Below are 24,923 nucleotides of genomic sequence, written 5' to 3'. Positions count from 1 at the left end.
AGTACAAGGAATACTGCTTGTGCAACGAGACTTCCCTCCATCTCCTCCCCCATGTGTGTCCCGTGCTCCCCCCCAAATCTGCTCCAGAGGGTTGGGGAAACCTCTAGAACAGATTCAGGGGACACATGAAGGAGGAGTGAAAAAGTTCAGTGGCACAATCAGAAATCCTTGGCGCAACGCTGAATACAGCTCTATGCCACAATGTTAAGTGTTTGTCCACCTTATGATTGGCCACTGATGGCGAGAGGGGCTGGAGAAACACAGAACATCATGATGTCTTGAGTTATGTTCTACTCAGCGCAGATTAGGGAACTGATGGGGAAGGGCCACAGCTCAGTGGCAGAGCATCTGTCTTGCATGCAAAATGTCCCAAGTTCAATCCCTGGTATCTCCAGGTAGGGCTGGGAGAGAACCTTGCCTGAAACCCTGGAGAGCCACTGCCAGTCAGTGTAGATGATAATGAGCTAATGGACCAATGGTCTGATTCAGTATAAGGCAGTTTCCTACATATTGTGGAAGGGCTGTAGCTTATATCGGTAGACCATCTGCCTTGCATGCAGAAGGTCCCAGGTTCTATTCCCAGCACAGGGAGACTCTCTGTCTGAAACCTTGGAGAGTCGCTGCCAGTCAGTGTAGACAATACCAAGTTAGATGGGCCAGTGGGTTTTGACTCAGTATATGGCAGCTTCCTATGGTCCTACATTTTTGAGAGGCTCCAGGAAATTTATCCTCTTTGGCCACCTTTAACTTAAATTAGGGACACGGACCTATGGCCCTCCAGATGTTGTTGGACTTCAACTCCCATCAGCTGCAGCCAGCATGGTCAATGGCCATGGCTGCTGGAAGGTGGAGTCCAATCACACATGGAGAGCTGCAGGTTCCCCAGCCCTGACCTACATGCTGCAAGTTCATGCTATTTGAAGGCCTTCTTTAAGCCTTATGTACCTGCCCCTACTGTAAGACTGAAGACTTTATTTATTTATTTTACTTGATTTGTATCCCACTCTTCTTCCCAGTAGGAGCCCATGTGCCTGGCATTAAGATCAGTTAAGATTAGTGGGCACCAAAATAGGTGTCCTGATCCACAGTGATGCCCACTACCAAGGGAAAGTGATGGCCCAAGCAAGTTGTAAATAAGCAGGCCAGGTAACAGATGGGAAGATAAGGTCAGGACCTTGGATAAAGAGCAAGGTACTAGTTCAGGACCATGGTCTGTGGCCCTGCCACTGAAGCAGAAAATACACATTGTCTCTGCAGTATCTTGGAGCAACTGCGCTAGGTAGTCAAGAGGGAAGCCCTGGCCCCCAAGTGCTTCATCTAGCCCAGCCTTGTCCAACCTTTGGGCCACAGATGTTACTGGACTGCAACTCCCATCAGCCCCAGCCAGCATGGCCAATGGTCAGGAATTATGGGAACTGTAGTCCAGCAACATCTGTGGCCCAAAGGTTGGACAAGGCTGATCTAGCCAATTCACAGGGCCAGTGCTTTTTCCTGCAGCTGGTGCCTTTTTCCGGGCAGTGAGGTTTCAAGCGGAGGGGACTGCTTTAGGATAAGTTCCTCAGAGCTCTCCTGATTCCCCAAGGAGTTTATCGTCCAGTCATCAGAGTTCCGTGGAAAAGGTGTCTCCTCAGGGTCCAGGGTATGGGATGTGGGCTCTGGCAGATTCACATGGGAAGGACTAGGGAGTTGATCCACCTCTTCCTTGCGGATGCTGTTGGAGGAGGATTCTCATCTGAAGATTCCTGGTCCAGGGCCATGACAACAGGGCCTTTTCACAGGTTGCCCCTAATTTATAGTACTCCCTCTGAATGGATGTGGGGTTGGCCCTATAAGCGCTAGACTTCAAGAAAGCTTTATCTGTTCCATTTGCACCTTTTAACTAAGATTATTTTATTAAGGTTGCTGCTTTTTTACAGATTATTGGGTTTAGGCTGCTGGTTATTAGAATTATATTTATGCTGAGCTGAAAAGAGTTTAAAAGGGATATTTCGTTTGCATTTACTGCTCCCTGGCTTTCTGGCATTTTGGTTGTAATCTGTCTACATTATTGGAATTTATGTTTGTGAGATGCCTAGAGAGAATACTGTCCTATAAGGAGCCCCCAAAATCCTTTGAATGAATAAATGACCTGGAAGAAACTGGGGGTGTGCAAAACTGAGAAGTCTCTCACACTGCTCCTGACTTCCTTGGAGGCTCAACCAACAGTGAGAATAGTGGTGCTAATCGGGCTGTGGATCCGTTTGTTAATCTTGGGGCACCAGCAGATGCCTGAACCTACTACCCTCTGGAACCAGCCTTGATGACAAAAGTGTTGCAGAGGAGTAGTTAGGAGCACAGTTGCCCATTTTCACTGGCAGCCATGCATTTATTTACCAGCATTCCTAAGTTTGTCCATCCATCCATCCCTTAGTACTCATCTCCAAGCATAACTATGCTCATTTTCTTCTCATTTCCTTCCTTGCCTTTCTTACTCCAACTTTCTCTGAATCCGCCCACTCCCCTTTCACAATTTCCTCTCTCTGTTGTTTCCTCCATCATGCTGAATTGGGCACCTAATTTTAAAAAGGAAGATTCAAGCGCTCTGTCCCTGCTCCTAGGAGCTTAGTCTAACCACCACACATCCTCGCGAGAGAAATCCATGTTTAAACACGGATGGTGGGAGTTCTTCCATGGGCTACAGCAGAGTGTCACGCATCCTGATCCTCCTTCTCCCTTGTCTTACTAATGGTGAGGCTTGACAACTGAAGGAAGAACACAGATCAAGGGGATGGACAGGTTTTATTTTTGATATCCCCCCAGAGAATGCTAGTGATTAAGGAAGTCTGAGTGCAGGAAAGAGAAAGGAATGGACAGGAGCTCATGGCTGGCTGTCAGTCACATCGACTGCCAGGGGACGTGTTTCTTTATAGCTTCTGCAGTGACATTACTTGCCTGTTAGTGCTGGCCAGCATTGATCTGTCAAACTAGGAATAGTTGCAAGAAAAAAATGGCTGAAGCTTTGCTTCCCAGCAAACCATGGTTTTGGATTAACCCAGCGTTTACGGCAGCTCTTTTAATACTCTGATTTTAGATTGTATCCTGCTCTTTGCAACAGGGAGCCCATGCCCCTCCTGATGAGTCTCTGCATGACTACTGATGGCACTGTATAAACAATTAATTGGGGGTCTGCATAATAAAATAAATAGATTGGGGGGTTGGGGGCATCCCCAACTTGTCCTAGTTCGTTTTCGGTGCAACTGAAGGTGCTCACGGTAGTGTTTAATGCCCTACATGACTTAGGCTCCAAATATCTGAGAGACTGCCTCCTTCCCTACAGACCCTTGCAGGTGCTGAGATCAACAGAGGGGGCCCTTTTGGTGCTTCCACTGCCCTCAGACATTCAGGGGATGGTGGCCTGGAGGAGGGCATTCTCTGTAGCCCCTAAGTTGTGGAATTCCCGCCTCATACAGGTGCATCTGTCATGTTCACTATACAGTTTTTGGCAAATGCTGAAGACGCACCTCTTTACCCTGGCCGAAACACACTTAGGGCATGAGTTTTCAGGACCCATCCTATTCATGTGACTGTTTTTAATTGTTTTTAACACTGGGTTTAAACTGTTGTAACTTGCCCTGGGACCTGATGGTGAGGGGTGGGTGGGTATATAAATAAATAAAAATAACAATAAGAGGAGGAGGAGGAACAGGGTCCAGGACATGGGGAGGAGAAAGATCAGGGAAGGAAGAGTCGGCAGGAGGAGCCACAGAGCAGGAGGAGCCAACATGGTGCCTTCCAAATATTTTGGGACTCCAACACCCATCAGCCCCAGACAACCTGATCAATGGCCGGGGATGATGGGAGCTGGGAGTCCAACAGCACTTGAAGGGCATCCCCACTTTGGCTACTCCTGCCATAAAGGAAGCAGGTGTGCTCCCCAAGGTAGCTGGTCCCCCTTGAGGAAGAGAGAAAGCTCTTTGAGAGCAATAGCTTGTTCGGAAGTAAGGGCTTAGTCACAAGCAAGGTAGGAGGGGCAGGAATTTGGTCTGGCCAAAAAGCTGTATATAGAAGGGGGAGGGCAAGAAAGAGAGACAAGCTCTGGTGCTAGATGAAATTTATTATGAGCTCGACGCGTTTCTCCACTACATTGATTTGAGTCTGTTTTAATGTTTGTAGCTCCTGAAGGACAAGTTCCGAAACGCGTGGTTATGACTACACCCCTGGTTATGTACACTTTCCATAACAAGAGATGATAAAATACAATTTGATTGCTTTTGGAAAAAAAATTAAGGGAAGCTTATTTGGACTGATTCATACATTAGACAACAGGAAACAGGGTTTGCTAGCAAGCGGATACTTAACAGGGAACTACAGCTCCATAATGAGTACATATCACACATGAGTTTGCAAACACAAGTTTGTCACCTCTACACATTACCTTTTTTGGGGGGGGGGGCACACATTAAATGCAACATCACTGCGTGAAGAGGCCCTTCCAATGGATTGTGGAGGATAAGGTAAAAGAAAATCATTGGATTTCAGAAATATCTTACAAGGAAGTGCAGGAGCATGGCTATCAGTGGGGGAGGAAGGCTTTCCAAGGATAAAAGGGAGAAGCAGAAGAAGGTAAGATTTGCCAGAAGTAGACTCTGGAACCTACAATGATTCTGCCAAGGCTGTCCATTCCATTTCATCTCAAACTGTGAATTTGTAAATAAGGTCATGTTCTTCAGTCTGGAGTTCTCTCCCTTCCCAAGGAAACCGATCTTACTGTGGCTGCCCTGAACTTCCCACGGCTCAGGAATAGGGGATCAGGCCGGGAGGACTCAAATGTGGGTGACAATACATTAAGAAAAACAAGCTGTTCTGGTTCCTTCTGAATGCTTCTAGGTTTCTGGGGAAAACGTGATCTCTAGTTGTTAAGGGATTCAATTAGGCAGAAAGTAACGGAGAAAAATTCTGTGGGAAGTCATAAAATAGATGGGAGCAACAGCCTCGTGTATTTCTTGGCTTGAAACACACAGATGTCATCCGTGCTCAAAGGCCCCCAAGAGGAAGATGTTAAAAGGTTCTTTAGGCTGCTAATGAAAATGTGGAGCATTCATGCACTCAGCTTTAGACAATTCCATTATATGATGGTGTTTCAACTGGAACTGTGGCTGCTAAGAGATGTTTCAAGGTGCACTGGACTCATGAGATGGCAGCAGTGTCCTGTATGTCTCTGTCCTGACCCTCCTGTGGATCTGCTCCAAGGCTTCATCCAAGTTTGGTCACAGCTGGGACTTACGTTTTGGTTCCCAAAGCTCCTTTTAGCTCTGTTGCTTCTGCATTCTGCTTAGTGCTAATGTGTGCCCGCTTCCTCTTTGATGAAAACTGTTGATCGTTATTATGGCCCTTTGACTAAGGGCCCCTCTTTTTTATTGTGCTTTCATGATAATTTGTGCTCATGGTTAGGGATGTGTTAGAATCCCACCCAATTCAAATTTGGCACCTAATTTTCCATCAATTTACTTATTCTTTATTGCTGAGGATCAGATTTTTATGTAGTGATTTTCTGCTACTATTTTTGAAAAAATTTTGAAATAAAAAATCCGCTTCTAAAAGGTCAATATTAAGTATGATATTTATTCATATTTCCTTTCATTTATCGATATTTCCTTTTCAAAATATTGGTATTTCTTTTCAAATTTTCAATATTAATATTTTTTGAGAGGGAAAAGCTAGTGGACAAAGAATGAACTTGAACTGATACTGGCTTGTTAGGTTAATGGCATGCTTTTGAATTGGCACCATCTTACTCATGATTGGGGCAGTTATCCCACTTTCAATGCTGTTTACACTTGGAACAGTTTGGGGGCAGACATGCTGCTTTACTTCATTTCCAATCAGTTCATGTACTGTAATTTCCTGCTGAAATCCTCTAACTTCTTATACCACAAATGTTCCCCCCCTTTTTCAATTTGTTCCTGCTTTTGTTGTGTTATAGCACAAGAGTGCCCCTTCAGATGGCAATAATGTGTTAAAAAGTGGGGAAGCGTTGCAGAACAACTAATAAAGTGGAATGATGTGTGGACAGGCCAGTATGAATCCATCACTAAGGCACTATTATTGCATTAACGACATGTCAGAAAAATTCCCGCAAAAAAATAGCCGGTCTCAAGGGGCTCTAAAACAATAAAGATATAACCAATGACTGTTCAATGACTCATGTGTCAAGCAATTATTTGCATGTGTGAAACAGCCACCACAGATAAGAACATAACAAGGTAAGAAGAGCCTGGCTTGTGAATCAAGCCAATGGTCCATCTAGTACAGCATTCTGTTTTCACAGTAGGCAGCCAGATGCCTATGGGAAGTCTGCATCAAACACCACTTAGCATCACCTCAAATGGGCAACCCACATTCAACTGTGAGCAATCTAGCAAAAAGAAACCAAGTGCACAGTTATAAGATGGGGGATACTTGCAAGAAAGATCTTGGGATTGCTGTTGATCACAAGCTGAATATGAGCCAATAGTGCAATGTGGCTGCAAAAAAGGCAAATGCTATTTTAGGTTGCATTAACAGAAGTATAGTTTCCAGATCGCATGAAGCATTCCTTCCTCTCTGTTTGGCACTGGTTAGGCCTGATCTTGAGTACTGTGTCCAGTTCTGGACACTGCACTTTAAGAAGGATGCAGACAAACTGGAACAGGGTCAGGGGAGGGCAACGAGGATGATCAGGAGACTAGAAACAAAGCCCTATGAGAGACTGAAAGAACTGGGCATGTTTAGCCTTGAGAAGAGAAGACTGAGGGGAGATATGATAGCACTCTTCAAGTACTTGAAAGGTTGTCACACAGAGGAGGGCCAGGATCTCTTCTTGATCATCCCAGGGTGCAGAACACAGAATAACAGGCTCAAATTGCAGGAAGCCAGATTTCAACACTGACTGTATTCAAGAGGCACCTGTTGGGTATACTTTAAGTTGGATTCCTGCACTGAGTAGGGAGTTGCACTCGATGGCCTTATAGGCCCAACTCTACTATTCTGTGATTCAGTGATGTGTGTGTATGTGCACAAATCAGCCCTAAGAACTCCGTACATGCCTCTGTGCTGTTTTGCTTCTTCAGCAATACCGTCACTTTCCTCTTTGCCATAACCTCAAGTTCTGTCTCCCCTATATGGAGTGCTACTGTAGGAAACATATTAGACTAGCATTTTCCATTTTGATTGTAATTCACACAATGCATACTTAAACATTGGAATTTGCTACCACAAGAAGCAGCAATGGCCACCAACTTGGATGGCTTTAAAAGAGGTCTAGACAAATTTGTGAAGGACAGTGCAATCCATGGCTACTAACCCTGATGGCTATGTTCTACCTCTGCTCTTGGAGGCAATATGCCTCTGAAGACCAGATGGTAGAATCATGTGAGGGAGAGGCCTATTGCCCAGATATCCTGCTTGTGGGCTTCCCATTTGGGCTTCTTGTTGCCCACAAAACAGGATGCTGGACTAGATGGGCCTTTGGGGTGATCCAATAGGGCAAGCCTTGTATTCTTATGTTACGTTCACCTGGCCTACATCTCCTTCATAAGAACGTAAGAACAGCCTGCTGGATCAGGTCAAAAGCCTGTTCAGTCCAGCATCCTGTTCTCACAGTGACCAACCAGATTCCCATTTTGGAAAGCCCGCAAGCAACACCTGAGTGCAACAGCACTCCCCCCTCCTGCACTTTCCAGTACTTGGCATTCAGAAGCATACTGCCTCTGACAGTGCAGGCAGAACATAGCCATCATGGCTAGTAGCCACTGATAGCCTTATCCTCCATGAATTAGTCTAATCCTCCTTTAAAGACATCCAAGTTGGTGGCCATCACTGTCTTTTCTGGGAGCGAATTCCATGTTCTTTCAGCTTCACTGAATGTCCCCAAGTTCCAGTGTTATAAGAGGGGAGAAAAACTTTATCTACTTTCTCTGTACCATGCATAATTTATACACTTCCATCAACAAGGATGATCAGGGGACTGGAAACAAAGCCCTATGAGAAGAGACTGAAAGAACTGGGCATGTTTAGCCTGGAGAAGAGAAGACTGAGGGGAGATATGATAGCACTCTTCAAGTACATGAAAGGTTGTCACATAGAGGAGGGCCAGGATCTCTTCTCGGTTGTCCCAGAGTGCAGGACATGAAATAATGGGCTCAAGTTGCAGGAAGCCAGATTTCAACTGGACAGCAGGAAAAACTTCCTAACAGAGCCATATGACAATGAAATCAATTACCTTGAGAGGTAGTGGGCTCCCCAACACTGGAGGCATTCAAGAGGCAGCTGGACAGCCATCTGTCAGGAATCCTTTGATTTGGATTCCTGCACTGAGCAGGGGGTTGGACTTGATGGCCTTATAGGCCCCTTCCAACTCTACTATTCTATGATAATGTCACCTCTGACTACCCTTTCCTCTGAACTAAAAAGGCCCGAATGTTGTAACCAAAGGCAGAAAGGAAAGGGTAAAGGGGGTGCCCTGAACAAACCAGGAGCAACCTGAAGAAGGGGGACAGGAGGAAGGGTGTATCTCCTGTTGGGTTGGATCCTAGCGGTGAGCCTGGAATGGCTACACTAGTGTCATGGCCCCGTCAGAGGACTCCTCCGATGAGGATGACTCGGGAGTAACGGCAGCGGACCCAGGTGCAGCAGACTCAGAAGGAGACACAGAGGAAACTCCTGAGAATCCAGCTCCTTCTCCCCCTCAGCTGCAGAGCACCCCAGGGACAGCAGAGGCCCTGCAGCCAGACGCAGAGAGTGAACAAGATACTCCCCCCTCACCTGCAGAACGTAGACAGCAGAAGGTCAGGCAGAAGAGAGGCAGGCCTGTCTCCTTAAGGCCCAAACGCTGAGGACTCACACCTGCGGTCCAACCTGCTCTTTATAAGGCACACCTTGGCTGCAGCTTGTTGCTGACTGCAACATCAGGTGTGGCTTGTGTGTTCCTAGTTTCCTTGCAACCTCTTTTGGACTGACCCCTTGGCACTTGATCCCGGACCTCTACTGACCTCGCTTCTGGACTCCTGACTCGGCAAGTACGCTTCGGACAAGCCTGGCCCTTATCAGCTCCCCTCCTCCTAGACCTGGCAGATTTATGGCCAGACTGCCGGCTAAGGACTTTGCTTCCCTGCCAACCACCCAGGAATTTCCAGCCCCCCACCGGCACTGCTGACGCAGTGTAGAGCTGACAACTAGCAAGCACAGAAGAGGCAATGGGATGAAATCTTTGGCTCAATGCCTCCATAAAATGCCCCCAAGGTGTTAAAAGACACAGCTTAGTTTCCCTTGCAAGGGAACAACGGTTGCTCAATTGCCCGATGAAGTACAGGTAAACCAATGACCTGTGACAGCGCACTTTTGGGTGAATTTATTATGGAATTATGCTCTGGCTTTCTAACGAACAAGTGGCGCTGACAAGCTGCCCCAATGCTGTTTGAGAGAGAGAGCAAGCACAGGATAAAGAGATATAAAATAGATATAAAAAGGACATTGATGAATGTCTCTGAAGTATAAATTGTAAAGACCTTGCCTTCTCCAAAATATCAGACATTTTGCATTATTCATAGGCGGGTGGGTGGGGGTGCTGAGGAGACCATATGACAAAACTCAGAATGAATGTCCATACTGAAAATGAGCATTTATGATGATAAAACAACCTGCCGAGATAAGTTCGGAATGCAAAGGACGTCTCTTCACATCATCTTGATGAACAGATAACAAGTGCTCTTGTGCCACTTGATCATTCCCTTATTGATTTCCTGGCCACTTAGCTCTTGCCGTTTGCTTTGTATCTTTAAGCCATTTTTAGCTGTCCATCACCATAAGGATCGGCATGAGATATGCTGTGGTATCAAGTCCCTGGCTTTTGAGGGCCACACCAGAGACCCCTGTTCTCAATCTCTCTGCAGTGGGAAAGGTTCACCGGATTGCAATAGAGGGCAAAACACTTGACATCCATGTGTCCAGAAAAAAAAAGAATGCAAGGAACGGGTACTTTCAGACAGCACTAAGAGCAGGGATATGGCAATCTATTTTGGTACCTCTGATCTCCACAGTCTGATAGATGCTGGAGAACTGGTGCATAAAGAACTGTATGTAAATCTGGGGGAATGCTGAGAGGAATCCTCTCACCTCTCCAGTCTGCTCCAGAGATAATCTTGCATATATTCAGCTTAATTTTTCAGATGTCCACTGGAGAATCCAGATTTGATCTGGAGTGGATGGGGCCATAGTGATTACCTCATTGCTGCTGCACACTAGGCTGAGCCGCCACTATGGTGTGGCCTGGAGCCCTCCTGCCAATCCTCAAAAGAATTCCCCAGCAGGAACTAGGGCTCTGGGTGTGGTTGCAAGGAGGCTGCAAGCCAAGAGAAAGACATTCCCAGGTATTCCAGAGTTTCTGGATGTCGCACTGGACTCAGGATTGAGCATCCGGGCCCCTAGTTCTTGCTCTGGCTTAATGAGCCTTAAACATGCTTCTTTGGCTGGACGGTGCCCCATTTATTAACAACAAACATTGCAGCAAGATAACAAAAGTACGTTTACCCTACAAGAATGGGGGTTGCATCCAACGCAGCACTAAGCAAACATCCTATCGGTGCAAGGATTTCCACTTGTGCAACGGGACACTCCCTCCTCTCTCCTTCCCGCAAATACATTCCAGGGGTTCCCCCAACCTTCTGGAGCACATTTGGGGAGGATGCAGGGCACACACAGGTGGAGGAGAGGGGAAAGTCCTGTTGCACTAGCGGAAATCTTTGCACTAATGGGGCAGGATAGCTGAATACTGCCCGAGGGTTGAAGCCTCTACTGACAAGGGCCACAAGAAAGGCAATGCGCAGGGAAAAAACTGTAATCCCCACCCCCACCATCTCTACAGACTCTGGGCAGTACACAACAAAGGAGGTCCACTAGCACAAGGAATTTTGGCTGCACAATGGAACTCCCAGTTCTCTTCTCTCCCTCTGTGCCCCTTGCACCTGCCTAGATTAGTTCTGGGATTTCCTCCAACCCTCTGGAGTAGATTTGAGAGGGGGCCCTGGGGATACACAGGGAGACGAGAGGGAGGGTCACTCCCGGGGGCAAGCAGAGATCCTTGCACTAGCAGCAGAACTTTGCTGGACACCACCCCTCTCTTTCCACATATGTTCTGTCTTTTCATAATGATGGCACCTGGTCTCCTGCACAGACGCGAGCTTCCTGATTTATTGGGACCACAAGTGGGATCTGCAACAAAATGTTGCAGTGTGGAGTGCTCCTGTCCACTGTTTCAGCCAGCTGATCATCTGTGCCCTCCTCCATGATATTCCATTCCACTCTCCCTCCCACCTGTTCTCCCCCAGTTAACTGTCAGTCAGCATTCCATAGTCAATGAGCACCCTCATTGGGCTGTTTTTGAGGTTTCCCCTTCCCTTTAGGGTGTTTTTCCCTAAATACCTTTTGGTAGTTTTGCAACCCTTGCCAACCAAGCCTGGTGATACTTACCACCTTGTTGTGTGTGGATAGTGCTATTTTGGCTACAGAAGGACCAAGATTCTGAAAACTGAGGTTGCTGTTAGCTTATATGATATTAAACTGTGCCAAACACAGGAGATGAGCAGGTTTCCTAGATACCTGGTTGCTACAAAATTTAGAATAGCCTGTTCAGGGGGGAGAAGATTAGTCGAACTGTAACAGGCAGGCAGTGGAAGCATCCTTACAGGTCTTTGGGCTGTCAACTGGAAAGCTCATTAAACATGGACATGACATCAAATCTATGTGTAACAAACCTACCTGTCTGTCAAAAAAAACCCAATAACAAAACAAAAACAGTAACAGCCCCCAAACATAATCTCATTCTGTACGGCTCCGATGTCACTTATAAGAAAGTTCCTAGGAAACAGCCACGGCATGGGAAATGGTTTTCTCCCCAAAATCAGCTGGGGTGGTGGAATGACATTTATTTCCATTATCACAATTCCAGCGACGGCTTGTTATTGCAAGGCTTGTGTTGGCACTGGATAGCAGATGAAGTCAGAGCTTGTTTACTCAATCAGGATTGAGAAATTGGCATTTCAGGGATGCTGCCCTGAGAAAATAACTCCTGCCTACAGGGTCAAGGCATTCCAGGGTGTCTTCAGCAAAGCTCCTTTGCTGACTACTTTGGATCAGTCTGCACATGTAGAAGAGTGAGGTGGTAGGTCCCTGAGGCAACAGACTGCACCACTTCAGACAGCAAGCAAGGGGTGGGCAGGGGGGTACCATTTTTGAACACTTTCCCATGTAAAACAATTACCTGATTTTGTACAAACAATCCTGTTATGCTAGTTTTGTTTGCAGGATGTTCCCTCCCCCCCCCCCCGAAAAGATGATAAAAATGTGATCTACCATCTGCAGTCTATATAACCTGGTCTATCGCCTCATTTTCACCTCATTCTGCTGATTGTGTAGACCAGCCTCATTTATAGGCCACTATGCCCTTCCCCATGGATGCCTCCCACCTGAGATCTAACAACCTTGCTGTCTTGTTCAGATAGCATGGAAACAAATGAAAAGCTAACACTGACTTTGGCAGTTATAGATTTATTCCAGGTTCATCGGTTTTGACTTATTCCAGGTTTCCTGCCCTTCCCCCCAGTAGGAGCCCAAGGAAGCAAACAAAAACATTCTAAAACACCATAAAAACTGACATTAAAATATATTAAAACAAAAACATCTTTTTAAAAAAGCTTTAAAAACTGTTTGTTGTTTGTTGTTATGTGCCTTCAAGTCGATTATGACTTATGGCGACCCTACGAATCGGTGACTTCCAAGAGCATCTGTTAGAAACCATTATATGTGTGCTTTTATCTGGAAGCCACCATGAGTTGCAGTTTTGGAAAAAGGGCGGGGTAAAAATAATGATAATAAATAAATAAAAAATAAACCACCCTGTTCAGATCTTGTAAGTTCAGGTCTGTGGCTTCCTTTATGGAATCAATCCATCTCTTGTTTGGCCTTCCTCTTTTTCTACTCCCTGCTGTTTTTCCAAGCATTATTATCTTTTCTAATGAACCATGTCTTCCCATTATGTGTCCAAAGTAGGATAACCTCAGTTTCATCATTTTAGCTTCTAGTGATAGTTCTGGTTTAATTTGTTCTAACACCCAATTATTTGTTTTTTTCGCAGTCCATGGTATGCTCAAAGCTCTCCTCCAACACCACATTTCAAATGAGTTGATTTTTCTCTTATCCACTTTTTTCACTGTCCAGCTTTCACATCTATACATAGAGATAGGTAATACCATGGTCTGAATGATCTTGACTTTAGTGACTTTGCTCCTACTTGCCGCCCTGGGCTCCTGATGGAGGAAGGGTGGGATATCAATCAATCAATCAATCAATCAATCACCAGCTAGCATCGGACAGAACCTAGAATGCTGGACTGGTCTCATTCAGCAGAGCTCATTCTCTGTTCTTACAGTGTGATTCATGTTGGGGGGGCGAGGGAGAAAAGGACTTACCCTCCATTGAAAGGATTCTCTCCTGGAATGATGTGTGTGCAGGCTTTGCCCACCAGAAATTTGATCCGATCGTAGAATGAGTAAAGGCTCTGTTGGGACACCGGGGTCTGGGTCTCCTGAATGATATCCAGGGGATCCGGAGAGCCGAAGCAGAGCGCGTTGGCATGACACAAGGGCTGAAGGCAGCAATCTGGATCCATGCAGTCCATCAACCCATCTGCGGATCAGACAGGAAAGGAAAGGTACGGGCTGAACAAAGATTATAGGGGTGCATAAGAAGGTACGTGGAGCAGGACCATATTCAAAGCCGCCTTACTCTAGCCCAACCTTTCCCAACTAGTGGGCCACCAGATGTTGTTGGACCACAGCTGTCATCAGCCTCAGCCAGCATTGCCAATGACCAGGAAAGATGGGGATTGTGGACCCACAACATCTGGTGGCCCACTAGTTGGGAAAGGCTGGGCTAGCCCCTCAAAATCCAAAGGAAACCCTATTGGTGGAACTGTCCCCTACCCTACCCATTGTTGTAGGGCAGTGGCCCAGATGTGGGCATTTTGCATGGTTGCCCTTGTAGGATGGATCATCCCCTTCCCCCTGTGATTCACAAAGCGCTATCAGTTACCTGTTTTAGGCACCTCCTGAAAACATGAATTTTTGCCCAGGCCTTTCTTGGCCCTCTAAGGTTAATTTAAAAAAACCAAAACTCCTTTGTTCTTCTGCTGTTGCATTTTCCTGTTTATGTTCTTATGATGTGCTAATAATTTCATACCATGTTTTATGCCGTGTGTGTAGACATTTTTTTTAAAAAATGTTAAGTCAGACATTTGCTAAATAAAATTATGAGCTGGACAAGTAGTGTTACACAGAGAGAGAGAGAGAGAGACAGACAGAGCATTTAGCAAGGTATATGGTCTACTTGTGAGTTTTTTTATCACCGTTTGGTAGAGGAGTTTAGGGAAACTTACATTACTTTGTAAACCAGAGGGTGCAAGGATGGCACTATATTCACATATCAATAAAAATAATAAATACGCCCTGCTCAGCTATGACCAAAAGCAGCTCGCTGGGTAGGGTAGAGCCACTGAGGTAGCTTCTTGGCAAGTGGCAGATTGACTCCGTTTTTGCACCATGCCAACCTCCCTGCTGCATAGGGTTGCCAGGTTCAGGGCCTGAGACTGATCCTGTATCTTTAGGAGAAGAGAAAGTCAGCCAAGTGCAGGTGGTCTTGCAACACTGTAATGGGAAAAACCACAAGGTGGAATTCTCCCTTCCCCTTGCACAGCTTTTAAAGATACGGAAGACCTCCTGGAGGCTGGGCCTGGCAACCAAGAGGTCTTCTGTATCTTTAAAAGTTGTGGAGGGGGAAGGGAGAATTCCACCTTGTGGTTTTTCCCATGACAGAGTTGCAAGAACACCTGCACTCGGCTGACTTTCTCTTCTCCTAAAGATACAGGATTAGTCTCAGGCCCTGAGCCTGGCAACCCTAGTTGGACTACAACTCCCATCAGCCCCAGGCAGCACAACTCTGCTATTCTATGGTTTAGGGTTGCCAAGAACCTGGCAACCTTACTGCTGCTTCACCCCTCTCCCTCCTGGGAAGCAACAGCAACCCAGCCTGCCAGGAAGCCAGCACAGCATCTCTGACCCACCTGGTGAGCTACTTCTGGCTATGACCCTCACCTTAACATGTGATGGCGTAGATTCATGAGATGATGTTACATGGTACTGGGTGTGGAAAACCTGCAATGGGGACGGCAATCTCTATGGTGACCATAATACATACGCCCAGCACCCAAAATGGCCATGCCCTGACAACAAGTGGGTAGACTGTGCCATTTGCTATGCTCCTACTCTTCAACATCTCACAGGACACAAATGGGGAGATTGCTGCGTACTTGGAGCAGCCTGGTTCTCTCTCAACAAATGGGATGATTGCACTCTCACTGCTATCACACACTGTCATCCTATTTTCTGCCCTTCACAGACTCCACAACAACCTGTCTTGTGCAGCTTTCCAAGGCTGCCGTGTTGGGAAACTCACCGCCAACACTGTTATCTTTTCAGCGCCAGGTTAAGATTTTCCTCTTCTCCCAGGCATTTTAGCATGTGTTTTTAAATTGCTTTTTAAAAATGTGTTTTAAAATTTGTATATTTGTTTTTAATGTTTTTAATTGTTGTAAACCGCCCAGAGAGCTTCGGCTATGGGGAGGTATACAAATGCAATAAAATAAATAAATAAATAAATAAATAAATGAGATTTTCTTTCAAACTGAACAACGTATAGAATGTTTAAGCCGGCCCTCCTCCACCTGGTTCCCTCCAGATATTGTTAGGACTAGTTCCCATCATCCCTGCCCTGCTGGGATTGATGGGCATTATAGTACAAAACATCTGAAAGGTACCATGTTGGGGGAGGCTGGCTTAAACCGGGATCTCTTCTCGATCGTCCCAGAGAGCAGGACATGGAATAATGGGCTCAAGTTGCAGGAAGCCAGATTTCGACTGGACATCAGGAAAAACTTCCTAACTGTTAGAGGTATACGACAATGGAAACAATTACCTAGAGAGGTAGTGGGTTCTCTGATACTGGAGGCATTCAAGAGGCAGCTGGACAGCCCTCTGTCAGGAATGCTTTGATTTGGATTCCTGCATTGAGCAGGGGGTTGGACTTGATGGCCTTATAGGGCCCTTCCAACTCTACTATTCTATGATTCTATGAAACACACAACGTATAGATCACATCCACACCATACATTTAAAACACTCTTAGAATCATAGAATAGTAGAGTTGGAAGGGGCCTACAAGGCCATCAAGTTCAACCCCCTGCTCAATGCAGGAATCCAAATCAAAGCATCACTTTAACTATCATGGAGAATCCTGAGAACCACAGTTCTGGGTGCTGGGAACTGTAGTTCTGTGAGGTCAGCACCCTTAAAAAGCTACAATTTCCAGGTTTCTTTGGCAGAAGCTATGACCGCTAAAGTGGCATAAGAATGATGTGTGTAGATGCGACCCTAATCACTGCTGATAACACTGCAGAACAGGAAACCTAGATTGTTCACTGGCTGTGAACAGATCCACTCCATGGTTAAAAGATCTTTACTGGTTCTCAGTTTGTTTACAAACTGGGTTTGACTTTTAAAACTCTCAAGCAGAGTATTTCAAGGATCACTTCCTCTCATGTGAACCTACAAGCCAATCCAAGATACTCTTCAATGGCCTCTGCTCCACATAAACATGCCTTCTGAGGTCAGGCGGATGGTTCCTGCAGGGAAGGCCTCCTCTGTGTTAGCACCTACACTATGCAACTGCCTCCTTAGAAATGCTTGCCTAGAACCATCGCTATTAACTTGGCAGGATAAGATAAAAACATCATCAGCATCACCATCATCATTAGTTGCTTGACACCCAAAGGTCTCCAAGTGTCTTACAACAATGTTAAAAACAAAAACAAAAATCGTACTATAAAAACAAAACAATGAAACAGCAATACCCCCATGCAGCCACAGAAAGGTTGGCAGCACACTAACAACAGAACATCATCTCAGCCTATCAAATGCCTGGGGGGAAAAGGGAAGTCTTTCCCTGGTGCTGAAAAGATCTCAATGAAGGTGCCAGGTGGACCTCACTGGGGAGCATATTACAGAAATGGGGAGCCACAACTGAAAGGGCCCTTCCCCTTGTCACCACCATCCGAGCCTCCCTCAGAGGGGGGACCTGGAGAAGGGCCTCCGAAGAAGATCTAAGGGTCCAGCTAGATTCATATCGGGAGAGGCGTTCTAGAAGATATTGGAAGCCCTGAGCCGTAAAGAGCTTTATAGGTTAAAACCAGCATTTTGGATTGGGCTCGGAAGCATACAGGCAGCCAGAGTAACTGGAATGGTGTTATATGCTCTGTTCGCCATGAACCAGTCAACAGTTGGGCAGCGGCATTCTGCACTAATTGAAGCTCACGAACTGTTTTCAAAGGTGCCCCCCATGTAAAGCACATTGCAATAATCCAACCTTGAGGTTACCAGGGCATAGATTACTGTAGCCAGGTTGTCTCTGTCCAGATAGGGTCGCAGTTGAGCTGTCAGCCTAAGCCAGTGGAAGGCACTCTGCGCCACTGAGGCCACCTGTGCCTCAAGCGACAGCAATCGATCCAGGAGAACCTCCAAGCTATGAGAAGGCCGCACTCCACTCAGCTTTTAATGATATATAGGCACCAAACCACACATTTACTCTGTAGCTTGCCCTCGAATGCATTTTCTCCAAAAAATGCCCAGCGTGGGGGCCCTGGGATGGAGGGCTTTAACCATTTGCCCTTGCTATGGGTCCAATCTGGACTGTGCCCCCCAAACCTGCACTTTGCTCCTATTCACTAAGGAAGACAGGAAGCTGCTTTATAGTGAGTCAGACCACTGGTCCATCTAGCTCAATACTGTCTACACCGGCTGGCAGAGGCTCTCCAGGGTTTCAGGCAGGGGTCTCTCCCAGCCCTACCTGGAGATGATGGGGATTGAACCATGGACCTTCTGCATGCAAGGCGGATGCTCTACCACTGAACTACCCCAAATGCCCCTTTGTCCCTGCTCTGGTTCCAGACTTGCAGTTTGCTCCCATTCGCTCCAATGGGACAGCTGGAACATATTAACTGCCTCCATTCTTGGCTTTCTCTTTTGTTTCTCTGCCTCAGATTAAGACTGTAAGGACCAAAATTATGACTGCAACTGGCAGCAGGCATGAGTTTCACGGGGAAACCATCAGTGGAGCATCTGGGATGAGGCACAGGGACTACAGAACCACCCTTTCACCTAATATTTCTTTCTGTCCGTGTGCAGCTGAGTTTCCTTCCCCATCCCACTCCCCCCCCCTTTATCCTGCTAAGGTATAAGCATGACAAAAGATCTTTGCCATTGACATCTTTAAAGCTCTTAAATGCTCTGGAAGTGGATCTGGGATTCAGCTCCTCGCTTCCCCATGACTTTTAATGGGTGTCACAAGATTATGCTCCCTTCAGCTCAGGAAAAATTAGGAGCTGCTTATGCCATCCAGATTCAACTCAACCTCCCCTCCCCTCCCCCCCCACAGAGAGAGAGAGAGAGAGAGAGAGAGAGAAGAGGAAAGAGGCAACCAAACCGACCCTTGCTGCTGTGTTCCTTGAAAAAAAAAATTATATTAAATCAAATTAAAAATCAGTTCTGGACGTGATATCTTTGGGCCAAAAGCAAAGAAGAAATAAATTACGCTGTATGCTATCGCCACTTCCTACGATCACTTAGCTGTTTTCTCTCAGTATCAGAAGAACAAAGCCACATTTGTAAACACGAGCTGGTATAGCGTTAGTAGCTGTGAGACTGAGATATTAATCAGGAAGGCCCCGTCTGAATCTTCCCACGGCCATGAACTCACTAGGTGGCCTCGGGCAAGGTGCCTGCTCTCAGACTCAGCACCCTTCCCCCATCCTGGCACCATCGGCAAGAAATGGGTAATAATACTGACCTATATTATAAGCAGGGGTGCAGTTGTCCAGGGTCTCTGGGGTCTTAGACCCTTTACTTTTTTGGGAGCAGGGTCCCAATGTCTCCAGCATCCTACAAGCCAGTCAGCATGAAAGCATGTTAGCCACTGAGAAGAGTCTTCTAACATGCTTCCTTGTCCTTTGCTGCTGATTGGAACCAAACAGAGTGAAATAATGTGAGTCAGCCACTGAGAAGACTCTTCTCAGTAGCTAACTCACTCTGCTTTCATGCTGAGTGGCTCCTAGGGATGCCTGTTGTTGTGGAAGAAGGCATTAACAAGGATTTCATTCTCAACCCAGCAGCAAAACAAAACAGAAGGATGGGAGGGGGTGTTGTTGTGACTATCATGAAGGGGCTCTTCACTTCTGAATTTGCCACTACACTGCTGATTATAAGTAGTTTTAAAGCAACGACGGAGAGCCTGTGACCACTAGGTGTCGCCGGGCTACAACTCCCGTGGTTCCTGACCATTAGCCAAGCTGGCTGAGGCTGATAGTGAACACAGGAACTTTCCTTATACTGAGTCAGACCATAAGTCCATGTAGCTCAGTACTGTCGACACTGACCAGCAACAGCTCTCCAGGGTTTCAGGGGGGGGGTGTCTTTCCCACCCATTCCTGGAGATGCTGGGAGCTGAATCAGGGACCTTCTGCATGCAACACAAATGCTCTACCATCGAGCTACGCAGCTTTTTCTCAGTGGAGGCAGTCCGACAAAGTTGGATGGAGTCCAGCAAATATCTGAAGGTGGGCACACTTCCCTATCCCGCCAAGGCTTTTAAAATAATCTAGTACAGCCTTCCCTAATCTTCATGATCCTCTCATGTTGCTGGACTACAACTCCCATCAGCTCCAGCTGGTGTGGCCGATGGTCAGGAATTATGGGAACTGTTAGTCCAGCAACATCTGGGGACCCAAAGGTTGGGTAAGGCAGATCTAGCACATGGTTTCACTTTTACCAGGATTGCTATATGGTTTATTCTGAAAATGGTTTGTTCCATGGTTTTATTGGGTCATCTCTCTCCTGTTAATTCAGTTTTGGAGGACATATTTTGCAAGCAGAAGGTCCCATGTTTAATCTCTGGGTATCTCCAGTCATATAGACTGGGCTAGGAAAGACCTGTGCCTGAGACCCCAAAGAACTGCTGCCATAGCGAGTAGACTGGGAGGAAGGGCAGCATATAAGTTTAATAAATAAAATAGATTGCACTGGGCAAGAGGGACCAGTAGTCTCCCTTGGTCAAAGCAATCTTCATATCAAGCAGCAACTCAAGAAGGTGCCTCCCTTTGAGTCTGACAATTAGCCCATCTAGTTCAATACTGTCTATACTGATTGGCAGCATCTCTCCAGGGTTTCCCTGGATTGCCCCTGAGATCTTCTGCAAGCAAACTGCGTGCTCAACCACTGAACTACAACCCTTCCCTATGTTCATATATAAATGACTGTTGGGCTAGTCCAAAGATTTTAGTGATATTTTAACAATGTAACAGAATAATAGAGTTGGAAGGGTCCTACCCTACTTAAAAATAAGCCCCCAAAAGTTTAAATGCAATCGAATCACCAAAGAAGTTCATTTAGGATTGCAGTTGTGTGGCTTGATGCATGTATACTCAGAAGTAACTCCCAGTGAGTTCTATAGGGCTTACTCCCAAGTAAGTGTACACAGGGTTACATGTTGGGGATGGATGCATCTGACTGTTTTGGTTTCTCTTACTTTCTCAGTTTTCAAGTTCAGTTCGCTTCATTTCTGCAGCCATTTTTGAAACAAAAAAAATCATGAACATTCATCCGTCTGTTATTGCTAACTTCTCCTAATGTACACATTTTGTGTGCAGTTTTAACCGATATAACAATTTTGCAAGCAATTTTCCCTAACATAATGCATTTTTGCACACATCAGTTAATTGGAGAACTGCATTGCAAAATACAGAGGTAGGTGAATTTCAAAGGACAGCTGTGTTTTGGGTTGCATGTTGGTTCGAAATGTGCCAATTAGGTAGTTTCTAATTAAAATGCAAAAAAATCACGTTTCACCCTCCCCCCCCATTCCTGAGTTACAGTTGCACTCCCCACGTAGGGTGCACGGGAAGGAAATTCTTATGCAGACAGTATCATGCCCCCAAATTGCTCCCTAGATGGCATGCGGTATTGACCAGAAGCAACAGAAGCTTTGAACAATACCCTCTGACGACAACAAGTGAAGTTTCCATTCTGATTTTTGGTCCAGGCTGCCTCTCCAGAAAGCCACGTTTCCCGCCCCTCCCGGTCATTTTTGTTCCCATTCACAGAAGCAGAGATTACAGCCTAAATCCATATATTTGACACATCTGGTGCGGTGAACGGTATTGCTGCCTTGAGTCTTGCTGTAAACAGAAATGAAGACGGTGGTATCTAGTTTCGTGGGAGAGAAGAAAGCATTCTTTGTTTTACCGCTTGAATGCTTTTTACACTGGGGTGTGTGTGTGTGTAGGGGGGGAGAGGCGGGTGCTGCTTCTGCTGGGGGCCCCTTTTTTCTGAATACTGTTCCAAGGGAAGTAATTTGGGCCATTTTCCACACCAGATGTACAAAACTATCTTAAGCCTTCAATAAAATGTATGTTTTCAAAACCCAAAAACCCAAAACCCTTGTCCCTCTAACAGAGAATCTCACTTGATTTTACCTTCCCCCCCTCCCGAAACAGAATCGTTCTTGTTATACAAAATAACACAGACAATGCTTGCACTTTGCTGCTGTCCTGATGGGGGTGGTGTTGGGGAGGCAGTGTGGTTTACAGAATCAAATTATGGTTTCTTCTATCTGCCTTACAATGGGATATCTCCTAACCTCTAATCCAAAGTTAACAGTCTACTAGATCATTCTCTGGAACAAGGTAAGGTGCTGCTAATAACCAATTATAAGGGCTTGCCTAATGTTACTCAATACAGCAATATTAAAAGAAAAAGAAAATGGTCTGTCTCCACAGGGGAGATACTTTAGCATTATGAGATGGCACATATATGTTTTTCAAATTGGGGCAAGCAACAGATGCTTGGAGGGCAGGGGGATTTCCGTCAGGAAATGACATGGGGGAAAAGTTTTAATTTCCTCCCATTGAGGTTAAAATCCTTCTCAGAGCCCTCATGGCTCCTGAGCTCCAGCCCTTCCCCATTCAGGGGTTCCCAAATGCAGAATTGCAATTAGTAAACCACATGGATGGCTGTCCTACCTCCATCGTTGTCCTTTCCATCACCGCACGCTGTCTCCATGGAGGTGTCGCAGCCCACCCCTCTCCAGCCCAGCTGGCAGACACAATGCCATCCGTTCATGTCCAGTGTGCACCTGCCGTTGCCATTACACAAGCCGGGACATCCCTCTGGAAGGGCAAAAGGGAAATAAAAGTTCCGTTGCACCGAAAAGGTATTAGAAAATTAAAACTGGGGGCAGAGAAAGGCAAGCTGTCTGCTGTGTCCAGACAAACAGGTAGTTGCAGTCCCATGATGGATGGCTTGCCCTTGGAGGCTCTTTTGCTTCAAGGGAAAGCTTCATACTGCACTGTAAGGCCATTTCACACCATTTAAATTGTCTTTCTCAGAGGGCATGAAAGTGGTTATTATTAAGTTTATTACCTGCCCCTCACCACTAGGTCCCAGGGCTGGTCACAACAATATAAAAGACATTATTAAAAACAGTTTACAACAAATGGTAACAGATTAATTTGTTTAAAACAGATTACTTTAAGTTAAGGCAGAGTCTAATGTAAATTATATTTCATGAATAATTTTACTAGTCAGAATTCTCCAATTTTTATCACTTTTCAAAAAATGAAAACACTGGCATCCATCTATTTTCATTTGTTCAGCATTATGGGTGCTATCCAAAAAACTTGTTCCATCAGTGCAAGGATTTCCACTTGTGCAACTCCTTCCCCCCACGCGCACTCTCCCTAAATCTGCACCAGAGGATCAGTGGAACCCCCAGAACAGGTTAAGGGGGCATGCAGCACAGGGGAGGAAGTTCTGCTGACCAAACAGAAATCCTTGTGCTGATGGAACATGTTACCTTTCCTGCATTTATGACAGAAATTTCAACCTGGGTGGTGACTATCAATTTAATACCTTACAGTGGTTCTTTTGGATACACCTTTAGCTTGTCTGCAGTTTGAATTCATGTTCCTGTTTCCATTTAAACTTGTTCCTGTTTCCATTTAAACTTATCGCCAGATCTCTAAGTTGCTAGTAATGTGGTGTAACTTATATTTTGCTTAGAAGTTGGGAATGCTCCCTCTCTCCTTCCCTTGCTGCAAGTATTCGTATCTGTTATTGGATAGGCTCCAGTGCCCTCAATTGTAGTTCACTGGAAAATTCAGCAGCTGTCCTAAAGATCTCTATAAAATCAGTACTTCAGAGTGGGAGTGTGGATGCTGCATTGTTCAAAATAACTAATTTTTGTCCTCTAAAACAGTAATACTAAATGCAGTATTATTCTTCATGGCATCGTGGGCAAGCTGTGGTCCTCCAGATGTTGTTAAAACACAGTTCCCATCAACCTTAACTAATGGCCATGCTAGCTGGGGCTGATAGGAGTTGGAGTCCAACAACAGTTTCCCCGTTCTTGGTCTAGTCTGTTGTCCCTTTCTTCCTCCAGTAACACACTGACACATTTATAAATTCACATTTAAATTTCCTGGATGTAATGTTAAATCATTCTGTCGCACTATGAGAATGAGCTTGCTTGAGCCTTGGTCTTGAGCATCTCTCTTTCCCTTTCCTCCTCCAGCATACACTAGAAAAGAATGATGTCATCTTTAAACTAACTGCAGTTTTCATTATGTTCAGATCATGATCTGTGTTAATTTAAACTATGGTTTATTGGAACAAGACAAGATCAGAAACCATGGTTTGAGCTTGGCTTGTTTCAAGAAGCCATAGTTTAAATTAACCACAGTTTGTCCTTGTTGTATGTAACAGCAAACCACAGTTACTTTAAACCTGGAAGTGGATGCTCCTGCTCTTCTTCCGCAGCACACAATGGAGAGCAGACTGGGGGAGCAAAGAGCGTTTGAGCCTGAGGCTCAAGCAAGTTCATTCATGTAGCATCACACTGAAACAGGCTGGAGTTTGTGTTGTTTTGCCATGCATACTTCTTGCTTGACATTCAGGCAGAAATAATGAGCAAAGTTACATTTGGGAGGGCGGAAACAAACAAAACCAGTTGCTCCATATATACAATGACATTTTCCTGTCTAGCAAGGCTGTTTACTCAGATTAGCAAGTGATTACCTTGTAGTTTTTCAAGACTGGTAGCCGGAATAATCTGCTGCTAATGATCTGGGCAATTAAAGCTCTTTAATTAGTCCCAGTCATAACCCTCCTATATCCCTCAGAAGGCTCCTTCTACAGAGAGTTGATTTAGAGATTAGATAGATGCTGAAGGAGTATGGGTGGGAAGGAGAATTAATTTATTTCCTTCCTTGCCCTCCCTCCAGCAAAAAAGAGGAGGGGAAGCCCTGCTGCACTTCCCCCATCAGATTTTGGTGGGAAACGATTCCAGATGGGATAAATGGATGCAACTGGAACCATAATTTCTAAGTCCTTGAGAACTTTATTGTAAAGATGTCTACAAGTCTGGATTGCTATACACAACATGGAGTTTCCTTAGACCAGTATCTGCCAACCTGGTGCCCTCCAAGTGTTTTGGATTACAATTCCCATCAGCCCCAGCCAGCACATGTGAGTTGTAGTCCACAACATCTGGAGGACATGAGGTTAGCTGAGGCTGACTCAGACCCTCCCACTGCCATTTCCATGGACCTTTAGCGGTATGGCACCCCTGCCTCTTCTGAGGCTGCTCCCCTTCTAATCTGTGTACGTATAAAAAAAATTCCACCTCTGTGGTTTCTTTTGACACCCTGTGAACACACACACAAGCGATGGACCTGATGTTGCTTGCTGTAGTCT

At 45.6% G+C, this 24,923-nt stretch overlaps 1 protein-coding gene across 9 annotated transcripts in view; it reads right to left on the bottom strand.

Moving 5' to 3' along the window:
• TENM4 (teneurin transmembrane protein 4) overlaps positions 1-24,923 on the bottom strand; it is an 850,566-nt gene that overhangs the window by 82,318 nt on the left and 743,325 nt on the right. For all 9 annotated transcript variants that reach the window (XM_061628962.1, XM_061628964.1, XM_061628965.1 and 6 more), the window contains 2 exons: positions 22,193-22,339; positions 13,482-13,698 (listed from right to left, as the gene is read on the bottom strand). In XM_061628962.1, the coding sequence (XP_061484946.1) occupies positions 13,482-13,698; positions 22,193-22,339 (364 nt within the window). The remainder of the gene's footprint in view (positions 1-13,481; positions 13,699-22,192; positions 22,340-24,923) is intronic.

This window comes from Rhineura floridana, chromosome 5, assembly GCF_030035675.1.
Source record: "Rhineura floridana isolate rRhiFlo1 chromosome 5, rRhiFlo1.hap2, whole genome shotgun sequence".
Taxonomy (NCBI): Eukaryota; Metazoa; Chordata; class Lepidosauria; order Squamata; family Rhineuridae; genus Rhineura; species Rhineura floridana.
The sequence above is the reverse complement of the archived record's forward strand: the minus strand, read 5'-3'. Positions and strand labels throughout refer to the sequence as shown.